The sequence below is a fragment of the Jatropha curcas genome, chromosome 4 (genome assembly GCF_041381405.1).
Source record: "Jatropha curcas cultivar XTBG-Jc1 chromosome 4, XTBG_Jcur_1.0, whole genome shotgun sequence".
NCBI lineage: Eukaryota > Viridiplantae > Streptophyta > Magnoliopsida > Malpighiales > Euphorbiaceae > Jatropha > Jatropha curcas.
This window is the reverse complement of record NC_143154.1, coordinates 30036797-30060014: the sequence shown is the minus strand read 5'-3', so window position 1 is coordinate 30060014 and position 23218 is coordinate 30036797. Positions and strand designations below refer to the sequence as shown.

The following is a 23218-nucleotide window of genomic DNA, read 5'->3' as shown; positions in this document are numbered from 1 at the left end:
TATTACCACAAACAACAGAAAAGCAGAAAATTGCACTTAAAGCAAAGATCTTTAAGAACTGTCTCCTCGATAAAATATGCTGCAACGGCACTATTTCAAGAAACTTTATTGCTACATAGCTATAACAAGCGCAAGAAATCATGTGCAACATTGTTAAGAATATTGGGTACCGGTAGCCATAGAAGCTGAGGAGGTACTTATTCAAGAGCAGAACACCAATGTTGGAGAAGTACCATGACGCAATGATCATGGCCGTTAAAATGGTGGGAGAAAAATATGATCCAGCGGCAGAGTAAGCATTGTTCCTCACATCACCAGGTGGGGTTGCCGGAATATCAAGTACTTGGTCTGCAGTAGTAGCTACGGTGGGGGAATTGGCATCCAGCCTCGGGTTGCTCATTCTCCTTGTCGTCCATGTCTGTGCCTCCACCATCTCTAGCCTAAGGGGCAAAATGGGTATTAAAAAAAAATGCTCCTCACTAAAATGTGCAAGTGTAGAGAGAGAAAGCCAGTAAGACTGCGTCTGTATTGTGTGTTAGATCTGAGAGAGATGAAGATGATGATATTTCGTGTATGGATCTGAATGGACGGTGCAGATTTAGATTTGGAGCGATAAAGAGATATAAGGCGTTGGATTAAGGGGGTAGTATTGGAGGGGAATAAAACATCATTAGATTCCTCGTGAGGAGAGCTTAATGTTAGAGTCAGAGTGTCGGTAATGGGTACTCTTCTTTATTTTATTGGATGACTGTGGTCTGACTAGATTTTACCGTGATTTTATTACAGTTTGTTACTGTCTTTGGATTTTAATATTTATGGTAAGAATAAAGACAGTATATTTTAAGGTTTTTTATACACGTGCGAACCATTGACTTGTACCATCGCTCGCTAGCGATCCACTACTTAAATTCTTCCCACGCGCTCGCCTAATATAATTTTTTTTATCTCAAATTTCCACCAATACTTTTAATTTTAGTAAACAAATTGTAATTTTAGTTCAAAAAATAAAAAAAATAACGAAATTAAAAATAAAAAATAAAAAATTGAGAAAAAAAATAACAAAAACTAAAATACGAAGGTGAAAACGATAAAAATTGATTTCTAGTGACTTCGAATTAAATTATTTTACAATAAGTTGTAAAAGTCGAGGTAAATAAATCTATTAATCTTATGGACTTTTTTCTCCGTTGAAAAATAAAACTTAGTATTTAATAAACTAAATTTCAATTAAATATGAATAGTTAAAAGAGGCAAATAATCTCTACGATGAAAAATTAATTGGATAAAACTTGATAAAACAAATGGATTAAACGAATGACTAACCAAACAAACTCTTTTAACTTTTACCTGGCTTAATTAGATGTAATTTTATTATATAACGAAATTATTTAGAACTGATTAACGGACATACGTAATTTTTGCTCTAATCGTCGAGTCGATGCAAATGCTAGCTGTTTTCGTATGGATGGGTAAATCTCTAATACACATTGATCAAGTCTTCAATACAGATAAGTGGAGATGACGCCTTGATTAGCCATGAGTGACATGATTTGGAAGATAAACAAAATATGAATGACATGTTTTGGACATTAGCCTAATTGACCATCTAAACTTATTAGCCATGAGTATGTCTGAAATAAAGGATTCTAAATCTAGAATAACAAAATTGAAATGTGTCAACAAATAAATATTTTATACTGATAGTAAGTTTTAATTTAATGATATTTGAAGAATGAAATTACGTAAGTTGCAAATTTAGAGAATGATTAATCATTAAATCAACAAGATTAATAGTGTTAACCATTTTAAGAAGTGATTTGATGAAGTAATTACAATATAATACACGATACTACTTATATAAATTAAGAATTTTCATTCTTAATTTGGAAACATATAGTAAAAGAAAGTTTGCGTTTGATAAATATTACCAACTTTAGCTGTCCCATAGCAAGTGGCAATTTCCAACCACTCAATATTTTGATAAATTGATCATTTAATTTTATACATATTGCAAGACCAACCAAAGCATTTAACATTTACATTTCAAAAACACAAAGTGTTATATATAAAATTATAAATTGGAAAGTCATATCTTAAATGTTGCTGATGCTTCAAGTGTTCAAAGTTGCCAAGACAACACTTTGGTCACCGCTCATCATGCAGAGATCAAGATAGGAAAAAGAGAAGATAAACAATAAAGAAGCTGAAAGCGAAAATTAAAAAAAAAAAAAAAAAAAAGTATCTTTTTCATGTGTGTGGTTGCCCATTTGTGGCCCTGCTTTAGGCCCAAAGGCCTAAAGGTCCACTTTCATATATTCTGTTGTGTCTAAAAATATAAATTTCGTTTATTAAATTTATACTTAGTCATGTGAAAGAAATAATTAGGTAGGATCGAAATTAATTTTGACACCTCATAAATAGTGGTTCTTATGTAGTTATGTGTAGTTGTTGTAGGACCAGCTGTCTTACAAGAGGACCAGAGTAGGGAAGTAAATGATGTAGGACGTATAACTTAAAAGAAATAATATACTTAAAAAAAATTAAAAAAATTTAAAAAGAAACATGTACTTATCCATGAGAAACTTTAATGGGCTCTATTTGATGCTCCATGACTTCAACAATCTGAGCCCATATGATTTTTTTAAGGAGATTATATTTATTGTAAATGATATATATTGTTACATTCTTGCAATTTAAACAAATTGCATTCAATATGAACGATGGAAATTAAAAATTCAAATCTAAATTAAATTTACTAAGATTAAAATACAATTCATAATTGCAAAATTAAAAATAAAAAAGTAGTACTTCAAATAGAAGATGATCTTAACACATTAATTAATATAATATTTTTTTTAGAAGAAAAATTTACCTATATCCAATATGTAACAGGTGTATTATATATATCAAACTATAAAATAAAATTTTAATTGTAATAAAAGTGTTTTTTATTATTTATTGAGAAAAAAAAATAATAATTCAAAAATTTTTATAAATTAATTTAATATATTAAATTATTCATAAACCAGGTTTAAATAAATTTTATCCCTTGTCTCGTATGTTAAAGGGCAGCAATCGCCATGTATTTATTATTGCCATTTTGTATTGACGTAGGTTACAAAATCTGAAGCACGGGATATCACGTGAATAAATAAATAATATGTAAAAATCTTGACACGTGCGGCGGACAATAAGGTGCAATCATTTTCACTATCTAACACAAAATTAATTATTTAATAAAAAAATTGTATTTGTCTTTGCATATTGTGTCAGCCCGTTAGGTCACATTATTTTCAATTTTTGGACACTATATTCTAATTAATAATTATTTAGTCCTTCAAATTTTAGTCATAATTTTATAATTTCATGGTTCTTCTTTGTAAATATACTAATTAGTCATTGAGATTTAATTAATTATTTACTTTATCCAAAAATGTTAATTTAACGGTTACATATATGGCAATGTTCGACAATTTAATTTTTAAAATTTAAGATAATATTATTATTTAGTCTTGCACATTTATTATTAACTTCTATTCATTCCATAGTTGATAATAAAATTGAAAAAAACAAAAAAGAACTACTAACTAATATGATTAACAATAATCTCATTTGAGAATGGTAATTCTATATACTGCACAAACTTGGCAATGGTAAGGTGATGGGAATTGGGATTTTTTTCCTCTTCTTGGTTCAGTGACAAAATTACTTATTATTGATATTGAACAATTCAAATTCAGATTCTATTGCAGAAGATGTAATTGCAAATTAAAAAGAAATCCCCAATATTAACCAAGAATTTAGCATAGACAACCAAAAGTCCAAAATCCCAATTACCTGAAACAAAAATTTATGAAAATTATCAGTGGGTTTCCATGCACATGAATGCCCAAATCATCAAATACCAAAATTTTCATATGATAATAGCATTGCTGTGCACGACCACACTGAATCTTTTGTTTTCTTCTCCTTCTAATAATACAAAAGAGATTACTGTTTATCACAGCTCAGTGGACAATGGAAGTGAAATAGAGAGGTTGGTACTAGTATTACTATTACTAGTGTTAGTTTGAGAAGCAGCTTCCACCAGCTTTCTCGAACGCTGACGCCCTCTGTGCATATGCCTTTCACAGTACTTTTGATCAGGGAGCGCCTCTTTGCTACACCTCCATTTTTTCCCATCTGTTCTTCTACATCTTCCAGGTTCTGGGTCCATTCCATTTCTACATTCCCATTGCATTTGGCTACTACCTACCATAACTGCAAAAACAAAATCAAAACTTTTACTTCCTGTCAGCAAAATAGTATTTGTTATTTTTTGTATTTGGGACTTACGGGTAGGGTAGAGTTGATGCAAGCTTGAATTGAGGGGGCTAGAAACACTCTTCCATATAGGAAGAACAAGATTGTAAGGTACTGGAAATCCAGCCTCTATATATTTGTAGATAAGAGATTGAAGTTGCAGCTCTTGCAGTTGAAGAATGGTGAATCCATTAGGTGCTGTGCTTAGAGCTGGTATTGTTCTATTATCAGTTGAACCGCTACCATGTCCAAGCGCAAGTCCTAAACAAACTGTAGGTGACCCAGGACCACCGCTGCTCCCATTTCTCTCCATGCTCAAACAACTCGCTTGTACAATACCTAAAAATTAAAAAAAGAAAGACAACTGATGGAGTTTATATAGAATATAAATATGGCGTTAGGTTCTTTTAATTAAAAAGGGGACGAAACTAGAAAGTGAGTACTAGAATCTGCGAGACGGGCAATCTTGGAAGGTGGGGCTTGGGTCTCCATTTCTTGCAAACGGGCATGAACTTGGTCAAAAAGATAAGAGCAGACCGTGTCACACTGAGTTTAGATGCTTTCTGCAATGTGTAGCAGAACTATAGATCTTGAGTCAGAAATTTAACAGTAAACAAAAGAAATTGTAAAAAATGAGCTAATGGGTAAAGTTTTTATTTATAAAATCAGAAAAGAGGGGTTTAAAACAAACAGAAAGGCAGCAAATAGTGCCAATGGGTACAAATTGTCTTACATGGTCAGCTATTGAAGACAATAGTTGTAAAGTGAGTCTGCAGAGTCTGCTGACATGCCAGGTCTTTGTGCAGGTATTGACAGAAACACACGCGATGTCAGTCATGTAGGACCTACTGTTCATAGCCTGATGACAAATTAATTTTTGTTTTCTTTTGCTTCAGTTAGAAATCAAATCTCATTTCCCCTCCGAGATGGTTATTTTGCTGCTTGGGGGGAGTTGGGACATTTTGGGTCTTGAGTTTCAGTTTATGTAATGTAGTGTTGGGTTGGAAATCAAGAAATCTACACTAATTATTCCACATTTGTGGGCTCTGAATATGATTAATTTCTGTAGTTTGCTTTTTTATTTTACATAAAGACTGTTTTTTTTTGGCTCGAATGGCTATAGCTTGTGAACTTGACAGCCACCGTGCAGAGGAGAACAACAGAAGTGTGCAGTATATCAGTGCATAAACTGGGAAGAGACCAAATGGTTAGTGGATAGTACTCAATGATTTGGTCAATTTTACACAACAGGGTCCATTTCTGGACCATATACTTCCGTGAATAATGGAAAAAAGATCAAAAAAAACAGAAAAACGTAAATACTGGCGTCGCCCAAACTCGAACCGGAGACCTTCAGTGTGTTGGACTGACGTGATAACCAACTACACCACGATACCGCGACAAACATCATACTCAAAATTGTACTCCTACTGTCTATCCGGCAGAAGAAAATTCATTCTTACGTTTTGGGCAAGGCAATATATACTGTTCGAGAATCTTTCAGAAGTTAAATGCAATGTAGCATATTTTCGTTTGACTTGACTTACTTTAATAGCATAAAACATTTGCTTTTGGTCAGTCCAATTCTTCTACTTTAATTTTATCTTATGCTGAATATTTATCATTAAAGCATGTGGTGACCAAATCATATACATGTCAATGGGATTTATTTGGTTGCTGTGATCAATACAGCTTCCAGCACAGTGGGAATGGGCAATGACAGAATTACTTCTCGATCCCAATATTTTTTTTGGAAGTAGAAGCGGAGATTCACTAAATTATTTGGCAAAGTCGAATTACTACAAGAATCACAGATTTTGCGGCTGCCTTACTCGCAAGCAATAGTTAAAGAAACTTTGAGATCTTGCATCCAGCAGCGCCATTATTAGTGCCTCACCGAGCAAGAAAGATGAGGGACATTACTGTTTTAAGAATTATCAATATATGGAGAAGAGAACCATGTAATTTTTTTTTTTATATGGCACTTTAAAATAAGCAATATTTTATTTTACTAATAATATATGAAATTATTTAATTATTATAATAAATATCTCAAACGTGCTTGTTTCCAATCTCATATTGAATAAATATAATTTCTCGAAAAAGTAATTTTTCAAGAAAAATATTTCATTTTATAAAATGAAAAATATTCCTTATATTTTCGAAAAGACTTGTTTATAATTTGCATGTAAATCTACAGTACATACCAAATTAAAAAAAAAAAAAAATATATATATATATATTGATTTAGTGTATGAATAGTGCTATATATAACTTTAATTTTATAAAATGAAATCGGTCTTATATAAATTAAATTATGAAAAATACTTCTTCAGAAATATTTTCATTTTAACAAAAATTCTCACTGTCGTTTAAACCGTGAAACGAATCCCAAACTTTAGAGAGTAATCAGTATATATGACGTGTATTATGGCAATAAAATTAAAACAAAAGACAGAGACTCCCAAACATTTCCGAGAGAGAGCTGTAGCACTACGACTGTAATACACGTGTATGGAGAAGATGCCACGTATCATGACGGAGTTGTAACCTTTGCAAGTTTCCTTTTCCTAAAAGGGTAAGAGAAAGACCACTCGTTTATGGTGTCAAGTTGTCAAATTATTTGTCGTTCACATCCTATATTTGTCGTTCATGTTGTCTAGTCAAGCAGTCGTACTCTGTTTTTTGAAATGAGACTTATTGTCCCAGCTGCACTTTCTTTTCTAAAACCATTTGTAGTCACACATTCAAGAATCCTTTATGTACTTCATAGATTTATAATATAAAATTAACTATAATTATATGATAAACAAACACCTTTATTTACAATAATGTAATATTTATATTAATAGTCAAAATTTAAAATTATAATTTCATAAAATCTTATTACAATAATATTATAATTTAACATTATAATTTCACAAAATTTAACATTATAATTTCATAAAATGGGTAAAAAAATGCAAGTTTTAGGAATCGATTTTTGTGAATTAATGATGGTTGAAATTTAATTCATTTATATGATTGTGTTGTTTTGCTAATACCCAAAGGTAAATTGAGCATGGTTTCAAATGCCATGGAAGATGAAAAATGCTATCGGTAGTCAGCAACACAAAGGAAAAAAATTATATATAAATAAATACAAATTATGCAAAATGGCGTCGCCAGGACTCGAACCGGATACCTTCAGTGTGTTAGACTGACGTGATAACCAACTACACCACGACACCATGGCATTGCTTTGCGCTCAAAATAACTAACAGAATTCCATTAGAAACCAGTCATTTAATAATTCTATAGGTTATATATATATTTCTAATTTTATTTTTTATTCACATAGTTATTATATTTCTAAAAAAAGTAACATAAAAAACAATATTTTTGATTTTGAGAAAAACAATCGTATTTCAATTTCCAATTGGAAATTAAAAATCTTTAATAAATATTATTTTTATTAAAATTCAATTTAGAATTTGGTACAAAGTATCCCATTGCTCGGTAAAGAATGAGAGATTTAGGCTCCGTTTGTTTTTACTTTCATTCATAGTCAAAGGAAAATTAAGTCATTTTTTAAGGAAAACAACTTCTTATTTTCGAGAGAGTAAAACGTTTTCCGACATTGGTAAACCTTATAAATTCATATTTTTTAATTTATTAATCATTACATGTTGAGAATCCGGGCCTAGGAGCAAATTAATCAAATCAAATTCAATTATATGTTTAATATTGGGCTTATAATGAGTTGAGCTTACTTTTAACACAAAATGGCCTAAGCCATTTTGGTTGGTTCACCCTTCACATTATATGCCCTTTTAATTAGTTGTACTTATCCGATATGGGATTACCCACATACTCCAACATTACAGTACTACCACCAGTCACCATCTACCATCGACCACCACTATCAGCTACTGGCAGCTTTCATAATTTAAATTTTTTTTCGCATTCTTTTCATATTTAACAATAAAATTTTTAAATTATAAATATTCTATTATTATTAATATTTTTTATAATCTTATCGATTTCAATATTTTTAATTAATTTTTGAATATTACAACCAAATAACGGAAAATAAGTCATTTAGAAAATATTTTTCAAAAAAGATGTTTTTTATGAAAATATTTTTTAGCAAATTAATTTCTTGCAAGTTATTTTACGGAAACAAATGGAGCGAAATGAGTTCTGAAAAGATAACTAATTATCATTTACTAATAGAAATAAAATTAAAAATACAAATCTTCCATTTTTTTTGAGAAAAGAATAAGATATGGAGTTATAGTAAATCTTTCATGAAGTTATATGTGACGAATTCATGATAGCCTAATCAATTTTTTGTCAGCAATCATCATTTTTATTAGATTAATAATGAAAAGGAAAAAATTTATTAAAAATAAGCGAAACTAAATCTAAGTCAGTAAGCTTTCCCAATACACTCAAAGAACCTAATGCTCATAATTGATAAGAAAAATCTACACATAGAAAAAACTAGAAAACCTTCTTAAGATAAGAGATGAAAATTAGAAAAGAGTAAAAAGAAAGTAAAAATCAATATAAACTCAAAAATAGCGATATAAAATCAAACATCATGTCAATTAAAACTAAGCCAAAAATGAAAATTCAGCACCAATACCTTCTTTCTTTGCCAATATATCTGCAAAATGATTTCTGCTTCTTTGAACATTAAAAAAATTGTATTTCATTAATCTGCAAAATAATTTGTTCGAACTTATTAAACTTTTCCCACCACTTACATTGCTTTGTAAAGCCAATCAAATGGCAAATAGTTTGGCTAATTTGGTTGTTACGAGAGATTTGGGTAAGAAAATTCTACATTAACCTCCGAATAAAAATGTTCAATTCCTTCAAATTATTTACATTAATATTTTCTCTTCTTTTTCTTTTAGTGCTTGAATTTCTTAATTCAGTAATTTGGGGGGCATATAAATCCATTTTGTAGGTAAAATCTTCTATTGTTTGAGAAAGAAATAAGATGGGTTGATCGAAGAGTTGAGAATATTTACATTAGATGTTTGTTTAAGTTATATATGACGAATTGATGATGAACCAATCAATTTAAATATTACTTTCGTGAAGGAATCGAATGGCAGATGGTTTAACTAATTTAGCTATTATGACTGACTTTACATCAACCTCCAAATGAGATTGAGATTGAATTCCTCACGTAGTTTGGTGCTCAATAAATTCAATAGAAAAGGACAGTTAAATACCTATGACTTTTGAGCTAGTTTACATTTTCTGTCGTATAGTAAGATTTAATTACAGTTTGAAAACTTTTTTTCTTCCCCTTTCTGCAATTATACAAGTGGAAGCATTTTATTATGATCAACATTTGCACTTATTACTAAAATTGCTTTGGTACATTATATCGGTAATGGTATAAAAGTTATAATAAAATCACATACTCCATACGATATAATTAGAAAAACTTAACTACAATCCATATATAAAATCACTCGTACACTGGATGTAGATAAAAAATTTCCGTGCATATATAATAATTATTTAATGTTTTCATTTCACGATAATTATTTTTCTTTCTTATAAAAAATATTCTTATTCATCTGGTGAAATATAAAGTGGGTTTATGTAAAAGATTAAAAAAATAAAGTGATTAAAGTATAAGAAGTTTAAAGGATAAAGATTTTATCCAAACTGATGTACATTTTGCACAAACGTCAAAATTGTTTTTTGTAATATACCCGGTTTACAGTTGGTGGCAGTTGTCCTTAATGTATGAGTGATACTAATATTTTCAAACATTGATTTTCTTTGAATTAAAAATGCTAACATAATTAGACACGGTTGGTAGGATTTCAAATACCCTATCTAGAGCTATATATATGATCACACAACATTACAAGTATTTCAATTTTGGTAATTTTTTTTTTCGATTAATTAGCCCCCAATGGAATTCTAATTTACTAATTGCTTATAGTAAAGGAATTCCAAACTTGTATAAATTTTATAAATAGCAATTAAATATATTAATATATATTTTTCTTTGATTCATTAGGAGGCATAACGGGTAAAACCACGTGTGGTCAATGTTAGCCGCCGTTGTTGAAAACAAAAGAAAAAAAAATATAAAAAAAAATTAGTTTTTGCTTAATCCCACATCGGGGAGATAAGCAAAGTGAAGGTAGTGATTTGGCTATAAAATGGAAGCAATGTTTAGGTTTCCATACACACCAAAATACACCAAAAACACTTGACTGCGTTTTATATTAGGGATTTAGAGCAAGTCTCTTGGAGTCCCTTGGAGTATAAAATATTTGGGGTGTTTTGAGGGTGTCGAGTAGAAAAATATTTTGTAATTGTGGTTGTAACAATTTGCCGCATAGTGAATATTTTTCTTGATTGTCGTTTGGCAACGGCCATGGTTTTTCTCCACTTGGGGAGTTTTCCACGTTAAATTATCGTGTTCTTTTTAATTTCTCAGTCATTATTTTATTCTCATTTGTTCCTGCTTGAAGCCGATCCGAAGGGCGGGAAAAATAGCGATTTTCCCAACAAGTGGTATCAGAGCCAAGTTGTTAGGCGGAGCTTTTAGTGTTAAAATAATTTCTTGTAATTATAAGTATGCTCTGTGGTTGCGGCTTAGTCTGATCTCCCACATCAGAAATACTGTTGTTAGAAATTATTTTATTTTAAAAGCAGGTGGAGTTTTGGAAGTCTTGAAGCGGGTGGAGCTTTGCTTTGGTGTGCTTGAGTATCGGTGGTGAATGTCCTGATGATAATTATTGAAGTTATTCTATTCTGATAATATACCATGCACGTAACTTCTGTCTAGAAGGCCGGATTTTAAGTGGGACCACTTGTGACCCCTCCGTCCAACTGAGATTTTACGTGGAATGGTAATATTGTCTAGGAGATCATTGTGATCTTTCCTGGGTATTGCCGAATCGGTTTACTTCACTAATTATTGGGTTCACTGTTATAAGCACAAGTAAGCATGTCGGCTATGAGATGTGAGATTGAGAAATTTGACGGGAGAATGAATTTTGCACTGTGGCAAGTGCAAGTCAAAGACGTGTTGATTCAGTCTGGACTGCATAAGGTTTTGAAGGGTAAACCAGTCAGCGGAAAGAATTCAGGAAAAGACAGTAGCAGTGGAGACTCAGAAAAATCCAAGATTAGCGATGAAGAATGGGAGGAGCTGGATATCAAAGCGGCAAGTCAAATTCGCATGTGTCTAGCAAAAAATGTTCTTGCTAATGTGCTTGGATTGTCCACGACAAAGGAGTTGTGGGAGAAACTGGAAGAATTGTACCAGGGCAAAAATATATCCAATATGTTATATTTGAAGGAGCAATTTCATACGTTGAAAATGGCGGAAGGTACAAAGCTGTCAGATCATCTAAGTGTTCTTAATAGCATCGTCTCTGAATTAGAAACTCTTGGAGTGCAAACCGAAGATGAAGATAAAGCTCTCCGACTCATCCTGTCACTTCCTTCGACATATGAGCACATGAAACCTGTTCTGAAATATGGTAGTAAGGAAGTGGTGTATGCAGATGTGGTTAGTAAGCTCCTTACTGAGGAGAGAAGACTGAATGAAATGAAAAATAAATCATATGAGGATTCAGCTTTATTTGTCGGTACCAAGAAAAAGAATAAAAGCTCTGGAAAGAGGAAGGTTGTCTGCTGGGTTTGTGGTCAAACTAGACACATGAGGAAGGATTGCCCGAACGGTGGAGCTGATTCGGCTAGAAGCTCTAACGTTGTTGCTGCCAATGTGATCTCCTGTGGCGAAGGAGATGATGTGTTCTCTCTGTAATTGAGAGATGTGTGTCCTCATGGCATGATTGCTACCCGTTGAGATGCCATGGAAGAGGATGGATTATTGGTGGCTGGTTCACGGAAATGCGCACGACATTGGTTGACAGTTGATGCAAAGTGTGTGGTGAAAAAAAAAAATATGTCGATGGCTAATGAACTCTCGGAAAAGTCAACAGGAGGGTTGCACCATAAATTATTAGCGGTATCCGACATGGCCGATGGAAAATTCTTGGAGTCGGTAAAGTGGTTCCAAGTGGCGATACTCTTTTATGGTGGAGTATGATAATTCTTGACGATAAGAATTATGATTGTCGGTAGCAGACAATATTGTGTTTTTTTATTTTATTTTCAAGGTGGAGATTGTTAGCCGCCGTTGTTGAAAACAAAAGAAAAAAAAATAAAAAAAAAAATTAGTTTTTGCTTAATCCCACATCGGGGAGATAAGCAAAGTGAAGGTAGTGATTTGGCCATAAAATGGAAGCAATGTTTAGGTTTCCATACACACCAAAATACACCAAAAACACTTGACTGCGTTTTATATTAGGGATTTAGAGCAAGTCTCTTGGAGTCCCTTGGAGTATAAAATATTTGGGGTGTTTTGAGGGTGTCGAGTAGAAAAATATTTTGTAATTGTGGTTGTAACAATTTGCCGCATAGTGAATATTTTTTTTGATTGTCGTTTGGCAACGGCCATGGTTTTTCTCCACTTGGGGAGTTTTCCACGTTAAATTATCGTGTTCTTTTTAAATATAAAAAAAAAATATAAAAAAAAAATTAGTTTTTGCTTAATCCCACATCGGGGAGATAAGCAAAGTGAAGGTAGTGATTTGGCTATAAAATGGAAGCAATGTTTAGGTTTCCATACACACCAAAATACACAAAAAACACTTGAGTGCGTTTTATATTAAGGATTTAGAGCAAGTCTCTTGGAGTCCCTTGGAGTATAAAATATTTGGGGTGTTTTGAGGGTGTCGAGTAGAAAAATATTTTGTAATTGTGGTTGTAACAATTTGCCGCATAGTGAATATTTTTCTTGATTGTCGTTTGACAACGGCCGTGGTTTTTCTCCACTTGGGGAGTTTTCCACGTTAAATTATCGTGTTCTTTTTAATTTCTCAGTCATTATTTTATTCTCATTTGTTCCTGCTTGAAGCCGATCCGAAGGGCGGGAAAAATAGCGATTTTCCCAACAGTCAAAAGATTCAAATTTGAAATATTTCACTTGAGAATACCAAAGAGATCATACATGACTCACTTAATACTAATTTTTTTATATGACATTCATAAAAAAAAAAAAAAGGACAAATTAAGATTTTTGGATTCAAGTTCCAAAGCACTATAAATTGAGCCTACGCAAAGAAACTCTCAGGAAAATAAAAGAAAAGAAAACTTCAGTAGGGAGTGATGGATTTGTTCATATGTTTTCTCCTTATACTTGCCTTTGTTCATACTCTTTATTTTATTACAAGTGGAAGAAGCAAAAAACGTACAGGCACTATGCTTCCACCAGGACCAGCACCTTTGCCAATCGTAGGGAACCTCTTTGATCTAGGTGACAGACCCCACAATTCTTTAGCAGAGCTAGCCAAAATCCATGGCCCTTTAATGAGTCTAAAATTAGGCCAAATAACCACAGTAATAATTTCTTCTGCAGTTTTGGCCAAACAAGTCCTTCAAACACACGATCTCAGATTCTCCAACAGAACTGTGATTCAGGCAATCAAGACATACGACCATCATCAAGTTTCATTGCCTTGGTTACCTGTTGGGCCTTTATGGAGAAATCTGAGAAAGATATGCAACTGTCATATATTTACCAATCAGAAGCTTGACGAAAACCAAGGCCTTCGTTTCAAGAAAATTCAAGAACTGCTTTCTGATGTTCAAGAAAGTTGTTCTAATGGCGTAGCAATAGATATTGGGCAAGCAGCTTTCAAAGTTATGCTTAATTCTCTGTCGAGTACTGTTTTTTCATTAGATTTGTCCGATTCTAGTTCTGATATCGTAAGGGAGTTTAAGAAGGCTGTGAGGGGTATTATGGATGAAGCAGGAAAACCTAACTTGGAGGATTTTTTCCCTTTTCTTAGAAGGATAGACCCACAAGGTATAATGCGTCGAATGAATGTGCATGTCAGGAGGGTCCTTGATGTGTTTGATCGTATAATTGATGAACGCATGGTATTAAGAAAAGAGCCAGGCTATATTCCAGCAAACGACATGCTTGATACTCTTCTAAGCCTTGAACAAAATAAGAACGAGGAGATGGACAGAAATTGCATGAAACATTTGTTCGTGGTCAGTTTTAATTAATATTTTCTCTATCCACTGAGGATTTCGTTGGTTGATATTCCTTTTTATTTTTCATGTAACAGGATCTATTTTCTGCTGGGACAGATACAACTTCGAGCACATTAGAATGGGCAATGACAGAACTACTCCGCAATCCCAAGATATACTTGAAAGCTCAAATAGAGCTAGAGCAAACTATTGGCAAAGGAAAATTGCCAGAGGAATCAGATGTTCCTAGATTACCTTACTTGCAAGCAATTATCAAAGAGACCTTAAGATTGCACCCACCAACTCCTTTCTTACTCCCACGCATAGCAGGAGAAAATGTAGAAATGGCTGGCTACGTAGTTCCAAAAGGCGCTCAGGTTTTGGTCAATGCATGGGCTATAGGTAGGGACCCAAGTCGATGGGAGAATCCAGACTCTTTTATGCCAGAGAGATTCCTAGGATCAGACATTGACATTCGAGGCCGAGATTTTGAGCTTATTCCATTTGGTGCTGGAAGAAGAATTTGCCCTGGATTGTTATTGGCTATAAGAATGTTACATATGATGTTAGCGTCACTCATTAATTCCTTTGATTGGAAGCTTGAAGATGGAGTTACACCCGAGAACATAGACATGGAAGATAGGTTTGGCCTCACCTTGGAGAAGGCTCAGCACTTGCGAGCTATACCTATGCAAGTGTAGTTAATATTGTTATGTCGTTTTTATGTTTTTATTGCCGTTTACTGGCAAAATCGGATCATTACATGACATGGTCTTTTCTAATTTTCTTTAGTTTGAATGATGCACTTCTAATTTCTTGAGTCATTAGAAAACAGTGCGCTATAGATATGTAAGTATTATGCCATCAAATGAGGGTTAATGTATGAAATTGGCCTGAACTTTATGCTATGTTTGGAAAATGAAGAAAGTAAAATAAGGGAGGAAGTAAACATCACTGTTCATTTTTCTCTCAAAATGGAGAGAAAGTGAGGCTATACCTAACTTCATATTTTCACTCAAACCAAACAAGAGATATTAATAATTCTATGAAATTTTCACCCTTATTTTACATCCATTCATATTTTACATCCATCCAAACAAAGTCTTAATTTTATGAATTACTTCAATGCCACTGAGCTAGTTAACTAACACATTTTTCTATCACATAAAATATGATTTTTATGAAATTTAAGAATTTAATTAAACATTGAGTTTTATTTATAAAAATGAAAATCAAGAGATTCAATTGTCAATTTTTATTATATTTTTTTGTCCACTTCTAGATGTTACAAGTTGTGTATCAGAATCAAGTTGAAGGCAAAGATTAAATGGGCCCCAAGCTACAAGTTGATTAGACCCTTAAAGGCACGGCTGGTTCATTGGAATTTGCGAGCTGGTAATGTTGATAAGTCTTCTTTAATGTTTTGTTTGGCAGGAGTATATTTTTAGAGGAATGATATATAGTATGTGAAGAAAATTTCACCCAAAAAAATATATTAAGGAAAATACTTTAAGCAAAACAGATCAGCAGACTGTAAAGTTAGGCATCACTTAAGCAAAAGCACAAAATTTCCATGTTAGATGATGGAGTTGCTGATTACTTGTGTTCTAACTTTTCTACTAAGCTCAGCCTTTATTCAAGCTGTAATTTTCATTTCAAAAAGAAGCAAAAAAGGTAGTCCCTGCAAGCTTCCACCAGGCCCAACACCTTTACCAAATTTAGGCAATCTTTTAGAACTTGGCGATAAACCTCACAAATCCTTGGCAAAGGTTGCTAAAATCCATGGTCCATTAATGAGTCTCAAACTAGGTCAAGTTACAACAGTAGTAATTTCTTCTGCAGCTTTAGGTAAACAATTCCTCCAAACGTTTGATCCCAGTTTCTGTAACAGAACTGTCGGTGAAGCAATCCAAGCACGTGGACACCAGGAAGTATCGCTAGCTTGGGCACTCGTTGGAGGTCCATGGAGAAACCTTAGAAGAATTTGCAGTCCTTATATTTCAAATCAGAAACTTGATTCTAATCAAGTTTTACTGCAAAAGAAAATTCAAGAACTTGTTGATCAGGTTGAGGAAAGTTGCCGCCTTGGTGCTGCTGTGGATATTGGGCAAGTAGCTTTTAAAGCCACGCTTAATGTTCTGTCTACTACTATAGTTTCTTTGGATTTGAGTGATTCGAGTTCAGATGCGGTAAGGGAGTTGCAGGAAGTCGTGAGTTGCATTATGGAACAGGCTGGTAAATCGAACTTGGCTGATTATTATCCTCTACTTAGAAAGATTGACCCACAAGGTATAAAACGTCGCATGGTGATTCTTTTTGGGAAAATATTTCATCTTTTTGATCGTATAATGGATGAACGGTTGTCGTTAAGAAAACAGCAGGGCCACATTCCACCAAAACGACATGCTTCATACTCTTCTCTCCCTCTATGAAGACGACAATTTGGATATGAATTCCATCAAAGAGTTGCTATTGGTGAGTTTTGTTCTTTCTTCCGATCTCTCTTTGCAATTGGTTTCTTTAATTAATTATGTTTCATTTTCAAAATTATAGTTTAATTTATCTCTTGTTAGTTACCTGCATGGCAGACCAGAATATTATTTTAACTAGCGAAATCCCATATACATTTATAACTATATATACTGTAATTTTGTGAAAATTGCTATTTTCTCTCTATATTTTATTAAAATATACTGGTTTATTTTAGTACTTTTGAAAATATACTACTTTTTCTTAATGTTTGATTTCATTGAATTAGTATATTCTTATGTCAATTTTTCATACTTTTTCTATTTAAGGCTCTAGTATTAAGAACATGTTTTGCACATTAAAACTCAATATACTTATCCATATATTATTATTATTTTTTAAATATTATAATATGTATATAGACAAAGTGAATAAATATTGTAAAAAAAATCAAAATGGAATGAAAAAATAAAACTTTATGATGGAAACGATATGAGAAGTAAAAATAATCATAACTCTAGTAAAAATAATATCTTTAAGACTAAAAAGTAAAATGATAAGAAGAAAAGTCTTTAATATAAAATAATAAAAAATCATATAGCCAAAGAAAAATAAAATTATTATGGTGATTTTTTTTATAAGTATATTTTATAAGATTCCTAATTGAGTTATATTATAATTCATAATTATTCATAATTAAGATATTACTCGTATGTTTTATTGAAAGTACAATAATAAATTAAATAAAAGTACCGGTTTTTTAATTTTTTTAATTGAATTCTTTTTATTATTTTTTTTAAATTCATATATTATAAGAGTTAGCTAATATAGCTAAGTTAATCATAATTATCAATTTATCATTTATTATTTAATCATTTTATTATTTTATTAAACCTTGCAATGAATCAAGTCTTTGAGGAGTAAATAGATGACTATTACAGATTTTTCTAAGGCTTTTCCATTTCGGACGGCCCGATAACCATGCCATGGATAGTTCATAATTGTGTTCTGCAGTTACTGCATGTGGAATAGGTCTCCCCAAAAAAGCTTCATCATTCTTTTGGAGAATTTCTTTAGCCATTTCTGCTGAAGTAGCAACTACGGTGGTGTTGAAGCCTAACTGGATAGTCATGAGAGGGCCATGGATTTTGGCTAGCTTGGGTAGGGACTCAGGGGGTCTTTTTCCGATTGCTATCGAGAGATACAAAGTGAAAAGGACGAGTATATAGGATTCCATTATTAGCTGTAGTGATTGATTTTGAGCTAAAACGACATGGATGTATCTTGCAATTTGTGCTTCTGCTGTGCATTTATATAGGCATGAGTTACCTCCCAGTTACCATAACCAGTTTGCCACCTGGTGGCTTGAAAAAAATAATATATAAATTATATATCTATCTATGTAAATATCTATAATCTTATAACACATACAAAATTAAAATGGAAGATGGAAAAAAATATCCTTGAAAATTATTATGTAAATTGTTGTCCATGAGCAAGATAACCTGGAGTTACAAGTAAATTAATGTTAAAACCAACCTCAACGGCATTTAGATATAAGACACTATACTAAATTAAAAAAAATTCATCTGCCATGGAGTATAAACTTGTAAGTGAACGAGTGTTAAAATCAAGTGTAATAAGGTTAATTTTCTATTTTTTATAGGAATTTTAAGAATGAAAAGTTTCATGTTCCAATTTTTCAAACAGAAATAGATAGTAACATTAATATAGATATATAAAGGAAAAAAAAAATCATTATTAACAAATAGCCATTTCATATTTTTATCCAAAAAAAAAAAAGACACCAGTCTTCTTATTCTCCATACCCATCTTCTCAATTTCTTAACAGTAAATCCCATAACCGTACATGCTTTATCTTTTGTATCTCTTTTTAATTTCGTTTCCTTTTTACCACTTTTCTCTCTCTGTTTTTCTTCTCCTAAAATCCATCTTTAAGATTTACCATTACCAAACTAATGAACAAAGTTAGAGACGGGGGAAAAAGAAATTCTAAAATCCAAATCCATTGTGATTCTATTATTGGAAATGCTTTGTGGCCAAATCTTTATATATCTATATTGATTTTACAGTCTATTTCTGTTAAGAAGAAAAAAAAGAAAAAATTTTTCTATTCATTACATGTCATCTGCTGATGCCACGGGGAGTAGGTCACATTTTGAGCCAAATGTAAAGTCAGACATACCACATATGCAAAAAACACTTAATTGAAAATTTTTTTAACCGTTAGACACTTGATTGAAAAATTTTTTCGTTCAAACATCAAAATAGCAAAAATTGAAAAATTTAGATACCAATGATGTAATTAACCCGTTTTAAAATGATTCCATTAGAAAAAATTATTGTCTTTTATCTTCTATTTAAGTTTAATGTTATATGAATTTAATTTAATTAGACAGAATTTGTAGTCAAATTATATAAATATTGTTATAAAATGTATCTTGTTCTTCTAAAATTATAATATTATTTTTTAAATAAAATTATAATATTATTAGTTGTATTTAAATAAGATAAAATCATTTAAAAATAAAGAATAAATTGAGTTGACTGCATATTGTTCGGAACAATTTTTATTTAAAAATGCAATTTTTTTTTTAAAAAAAATAATCAAATTGAATTGGATATTCGTAAATTTGTTCGAGCTTCACACGTGTGCAGATGCATCAAGGCCCCCTGTCCACTCCTAAATCTTTTTTTTTTTTTTTTCTTTTTTTTAAAATTAGGCATCAGCATTAGTTGACTATTTGTATCTTATTGAAAAGGCAAATCCAAAACGAATAAAATTGTTATTTTTTAATTTGTGTAGAGATAATTAAAATCTAAATAAAATTTGTCATATCCAGTTTTATTTTTTATATCCTAACTCTACATTTTATAATTTATTTCATCCTCAATTATTCTCAAAAGAATGAGAACAATTGAAAATACCTTAAAACCTGGAGTTTCGATGTGAGGCATATTATTGCAGGCTGCGATGCCTGACAGGGGTGAGCAAACTTTCAAAAAAATCACAATCTTAACCCAATTAAATTATTTTCAATTTTTCGTTGATTATTCGGTTTCGGTTAAAAATTTTTATATTTTTAATTTTTGGTTTCTAAATTAGTTATTTAAAAAAATATATATTTTTAACATAATTAAACCGTTTGACTGAATCAATACCGATCAGTTTAGTTCAATTTTAAAAAAACTCTATTTTCAGTTTCTGATTTTTGCGGTTTTTTTTTGGAGTCGAACCGCCTGTTTGCACGGCCCTTGCCTGATGGGTAGCATAGTACGGCTAGGCTGGGAGGATTTCAACATTTAACAAATCAACAATAAATACATAAACATACAAATTAGTAAGAGTAACTACTTGCAGAGGAAAATTCTGGAAAAGATAAGTAATTATTTCAACTTGAGCTAGCAAGCAGCGGAATGGCAGTAAGAGGAGTAGCCTTCTGCAGAGTAGTACCAAACTGATCGCTCATGTCCATGTCATTTATAGCCATTCCATTAGGAAGCTTCCAATCAAACTGGTGAATTAACGAAGCCAACAATAAGCTCATCATTCTAACACCAAGACCCAAACCAGGGCAAATTCTGCGACCTGAACTAAATGGAACGTAGTAGAAACATGTGCCTCGAAAATCAATTCCTAATTTCATGAACCTTTCTGGAAGAAACTCTGTCGGGTCATCCCAGTATTTAGGGTCTCTAGCCAATGCCCATGCATTAACAAGAACTTTGGTATCCTTTGGTATGGTGTAGCCACAGATTTCTATGTCCATTTTTGCCTTGTGAGGCAAAAGAAGAGGTGCTGTTGTGTGAAGCCTCATTGTTTCTTTAAGAATTGATTGTAGATAGGGAAGTTGTATAATATCTTTCTCTTCTATGGTTTTCTCTTTGCCTATTGTTTCAACAAGTTCTTGCTTTGCTTTTGCCATCATATTCGGGTTATGGAGCAGCTCTGCCATTACCCATTCCATTGTCGTCGTCGTTGTGTCTGTTCCTCCAATGAACAAGTCCTACAAATTCAATCCAAAATAATTTGTGGATTAGATTCTATTTACATGGTATAGCAGAGAGATTTCCTTATCTAGGCCTAGTTCATAAACCCATTCATAGATAAAATCAGTGAACCATTCAGCAGAAATTTAAAATTAATTTGACTTTTTAAGATGGAGTTTAGATAAGTTTTATCTGTTAGGAGACGTTTATGTTACAAATATAGTGGACTCTTTAAGATAAGTACTTGTGTTTTACAAAAATACTATTTCATAATCGTTGAAAAATTACTGTTAAAAAACTTGAAATTGATATTTTGCTGTTTTGGAAAATTTTTTTTTATCAGAACACACAAACTATTTTAATAATCTCTAATGCTCCGTTTGTTTCAGTAAAATAATTTATATGAAAATAATTTGCTGAAAAATATTTTTCCTGTATAATATTTTTCAAATGACTTATTTTTCATTGTTTAGTCGTAATATTGAAAATTAATTAAAATTATTAAACTTTTTATCTTATAAGAAAAAACATATTAATAATAAATAAAATTTAAAAATTTAAAAATTTTATTGTTAAATATAAGAAGGATAAAAAAGAAAATGAAAATTCTGAAAGCCGTGGTGATGGCTGTTAGTGTTAGCCGGTGGTGGTAGTCGATGATAAATAGTAATTGGTGATAGTGGCTACGATGATTAATAAATTAAAAAATACAGATTTATAGCTTTGTTAGTGTCCGGATAATATTTTACTCTCTTAAAAATAGAAAGTTGTTTTCCTTAAAAAATGAATTAATTTTATTTTGATCAGAAAAATATTTTTCATTGACTTATTTTTCTAAATGCTCTAAACAATAAAAAATTATAAAAAATATTTTTCTACGAGTTATTTTACGGAAATAAAAGTAGCCTCAGGAAAGTTTTTTTTTTTTTTTGAAGAATTAATGCTAACAGGCACTTTATTTGGAGACGAATAGAGAGATTACCGCAAGTAAAATAATGACATCTTCCCGGTCGAAGTCATCAGGGCCACATTCTTTGGTCTGGTCAAGAAGAATATCCAAGAAATCACCATATCTTTCTGAGCTAGTTTCTCTTCTCTTGATACGTTGACCAACAATTCCTTCAATTAATTCATGCATATGATCATAAGAAATTTTGATCTGTCTCTTGATACCTTGTGGATCCAATGGTTTCAAGAAAGGAAAGAAATCTGACAAGTTTGGCTTTGCTGATAGCTCCATTATTTTCCCAATAAGTATTTTCAGTTCTTCAATAGCATTAATGGATTTCAAATCCAACATATCACCGGAAAACATAGAATTCGCTAACAAATTCAACGTTGTTCCAAACACTAGTCTTCCAATATTAACGCCCTCTTTAGCTTTACTAGCTTCAGCAATGGACTTAACCATACCATTAATCATTTGATTTCTTAAACCTTGCAATGAATCAAGTCTTTGAGGAGTAAAGACATGACTATTACAGATTTTTCTAAGGCTTTTCCATTTCGGACCGCCCGATAACCATGCCATGGATAGTTCATAATTGTGTTCTGCAGTTACTGCATGTGGAATAGGTCTCCCCAAGAAAGCTTCATCATTCTTTTGGAGAATTTCTTTAGCCATTTCTGCAGAAGTAGCAACTACGGTGGTGTTGAAGCCTAACTGGATAGTCATGAGAGGGCCATGGATTTTGGCTAGATTGGCAAGGGACTCGTGGGGTCTTTTTCCGATTGCTAGCAGGTTTCCAATTATAGGAAGGCCTCTTGGTCCTGGTGGGAGTTTCTTGTTGTTTTTTAGGGTAAAAAGATAGTGGATGCATGTCAAGAGAAACAAAGTGATAAGGATGAGCGTACAGGATTCCATTATTGGCCGCAGTGATTGATTTTGAGCTAAAATGGATATGCCTTGCAATTTGTGCTTCTGCTGTGCATTTATATAGAAATGAGTAACCACCGACCGGAGTAATTTACTTACCAGTTGGCAGCTGGCAGTTGGCAGTTGCCACGTGGCATCTTAAAAAATAACGAGATTAATTTACTTAAACCTTCTCCATAAACTCACTCACAAATAATGAAAAATAATTTTTTTTTAAATAATAGTACTTTTAATTACACACCGCTAACCAAAAAAAAAAAAAAAAAGATAAAATATAATTAATTCTATATCTATTTATAAATTATATATCTATCTATATGTAAATAAGTAATTCTATATTTTATATACGGACCAAACTAATAATAAGTAATTCTATATTTATATTTCAATAATTAGGTCCATGTATGAGAGGATAGATTTTAAACAAGTGTAATCCATAAAGTATATATCTATTTATATAAAAATTTGCATAAATCCAAGGTA

At 31.9% G+C, this 23218-nt stretch overlaps 3 protein-coding genes, 1 non-coding gene and 1 pseudogene across 6 annotated transcripts; 2 read left to right on the top strand and 3 right to left on the bottom strand.

The window, feature by feature from the left end:
• Positions 1–3799: 3799 nt before the first annotated feature.
• Positions 3800–4956, bottom strand: LOC149497205 (growth-regulating factor 12-like). 3 transcript variants are annotated; one of them, XM_089720094.1, is made up of 3 exons: positions 4746–4956; positions 4336–4641; positions 3800–4260 (listed from the first exon to the last, which is right to left on the bottom strand). In XM_089720094.1, exons 1-3 carry the CDS (start codon positions 4792–4794, stop codon positions 4001–4003), a joined length of 615 nt encoding a protein of 204 aa, XP_089576220.1. In that variant the 5' UTR covers positions 4795–4956; the 3' UTR covers positions 3800–4000. The 3 variants fall into 3 exon arrangements, with proteins under 3 accessions (XP_089576220.1, XP_089576222.1, XP_089576221.1); XM_089720096.1 differs by having other exon boundaries at positions 4732–4929; XM_089720095.1 differs by having other exon boundaries at positions 4336–4666; positions 4746–4928.
• Positions 4957–7458: 2502 nt separating this feature from the next.
• TRNAV-AAC (transfer RNA valine (anticodon AAC)) lies at positions 7459–7532 on the bottom strand. The gene has a single exon. It is a non-coding gene; the product is annotated as a tRNA-Val (tRNA).
• Positions 7533–13506: 5974 nt separating this feature from the next.
• On the top strand, positions 13507–15080 carry LOC149497203 (geraniol 8-hydroxylase-like). The gene is made up of 2 exons (XM_089720564.1): positions 13507–14397; positions 14475–15080. Exons 1-2 carry the CDS (start codon positions 13507–13509, stop codon positions 15078–15080), a joined length of 1497 nt encoding a protein of 498 aa, XP_089576690.1.
• Positions 15081–15815: 735 nt separating this feature from the next.
• On the top strand, positions 15816–17210 carry LOC149497202 (geraniol 8-hydroxylase pseudogene; annotated as a pseudogene).
• A 2953-nt stretch (positions 17211–20163) lies between these two features.
• On the bottom strand, positions 20164–22761 carry LOC149497201 (geraniol 8-hydroxylase-like). Its single transcript, XM_089720743.1, has 2 exons — positions 21842–22761; positions 20164–20876 (listed from the first exon to the last, which is right to left on the bottom strand). The coding sequence occupies exons 1-2, from the start codon at positions 22721–22723 to the stop codon at positions 20262–20264; spliced, it is 1497 nt and encodes a 498-aa protein (XP_089576869.1). The 5' UTR covers positions 22724–22761; the 3' UTR covers positions 20164–20261.
• Between the last annotated feature and the right edge of the window lie 457 nt (positions 22762–23218).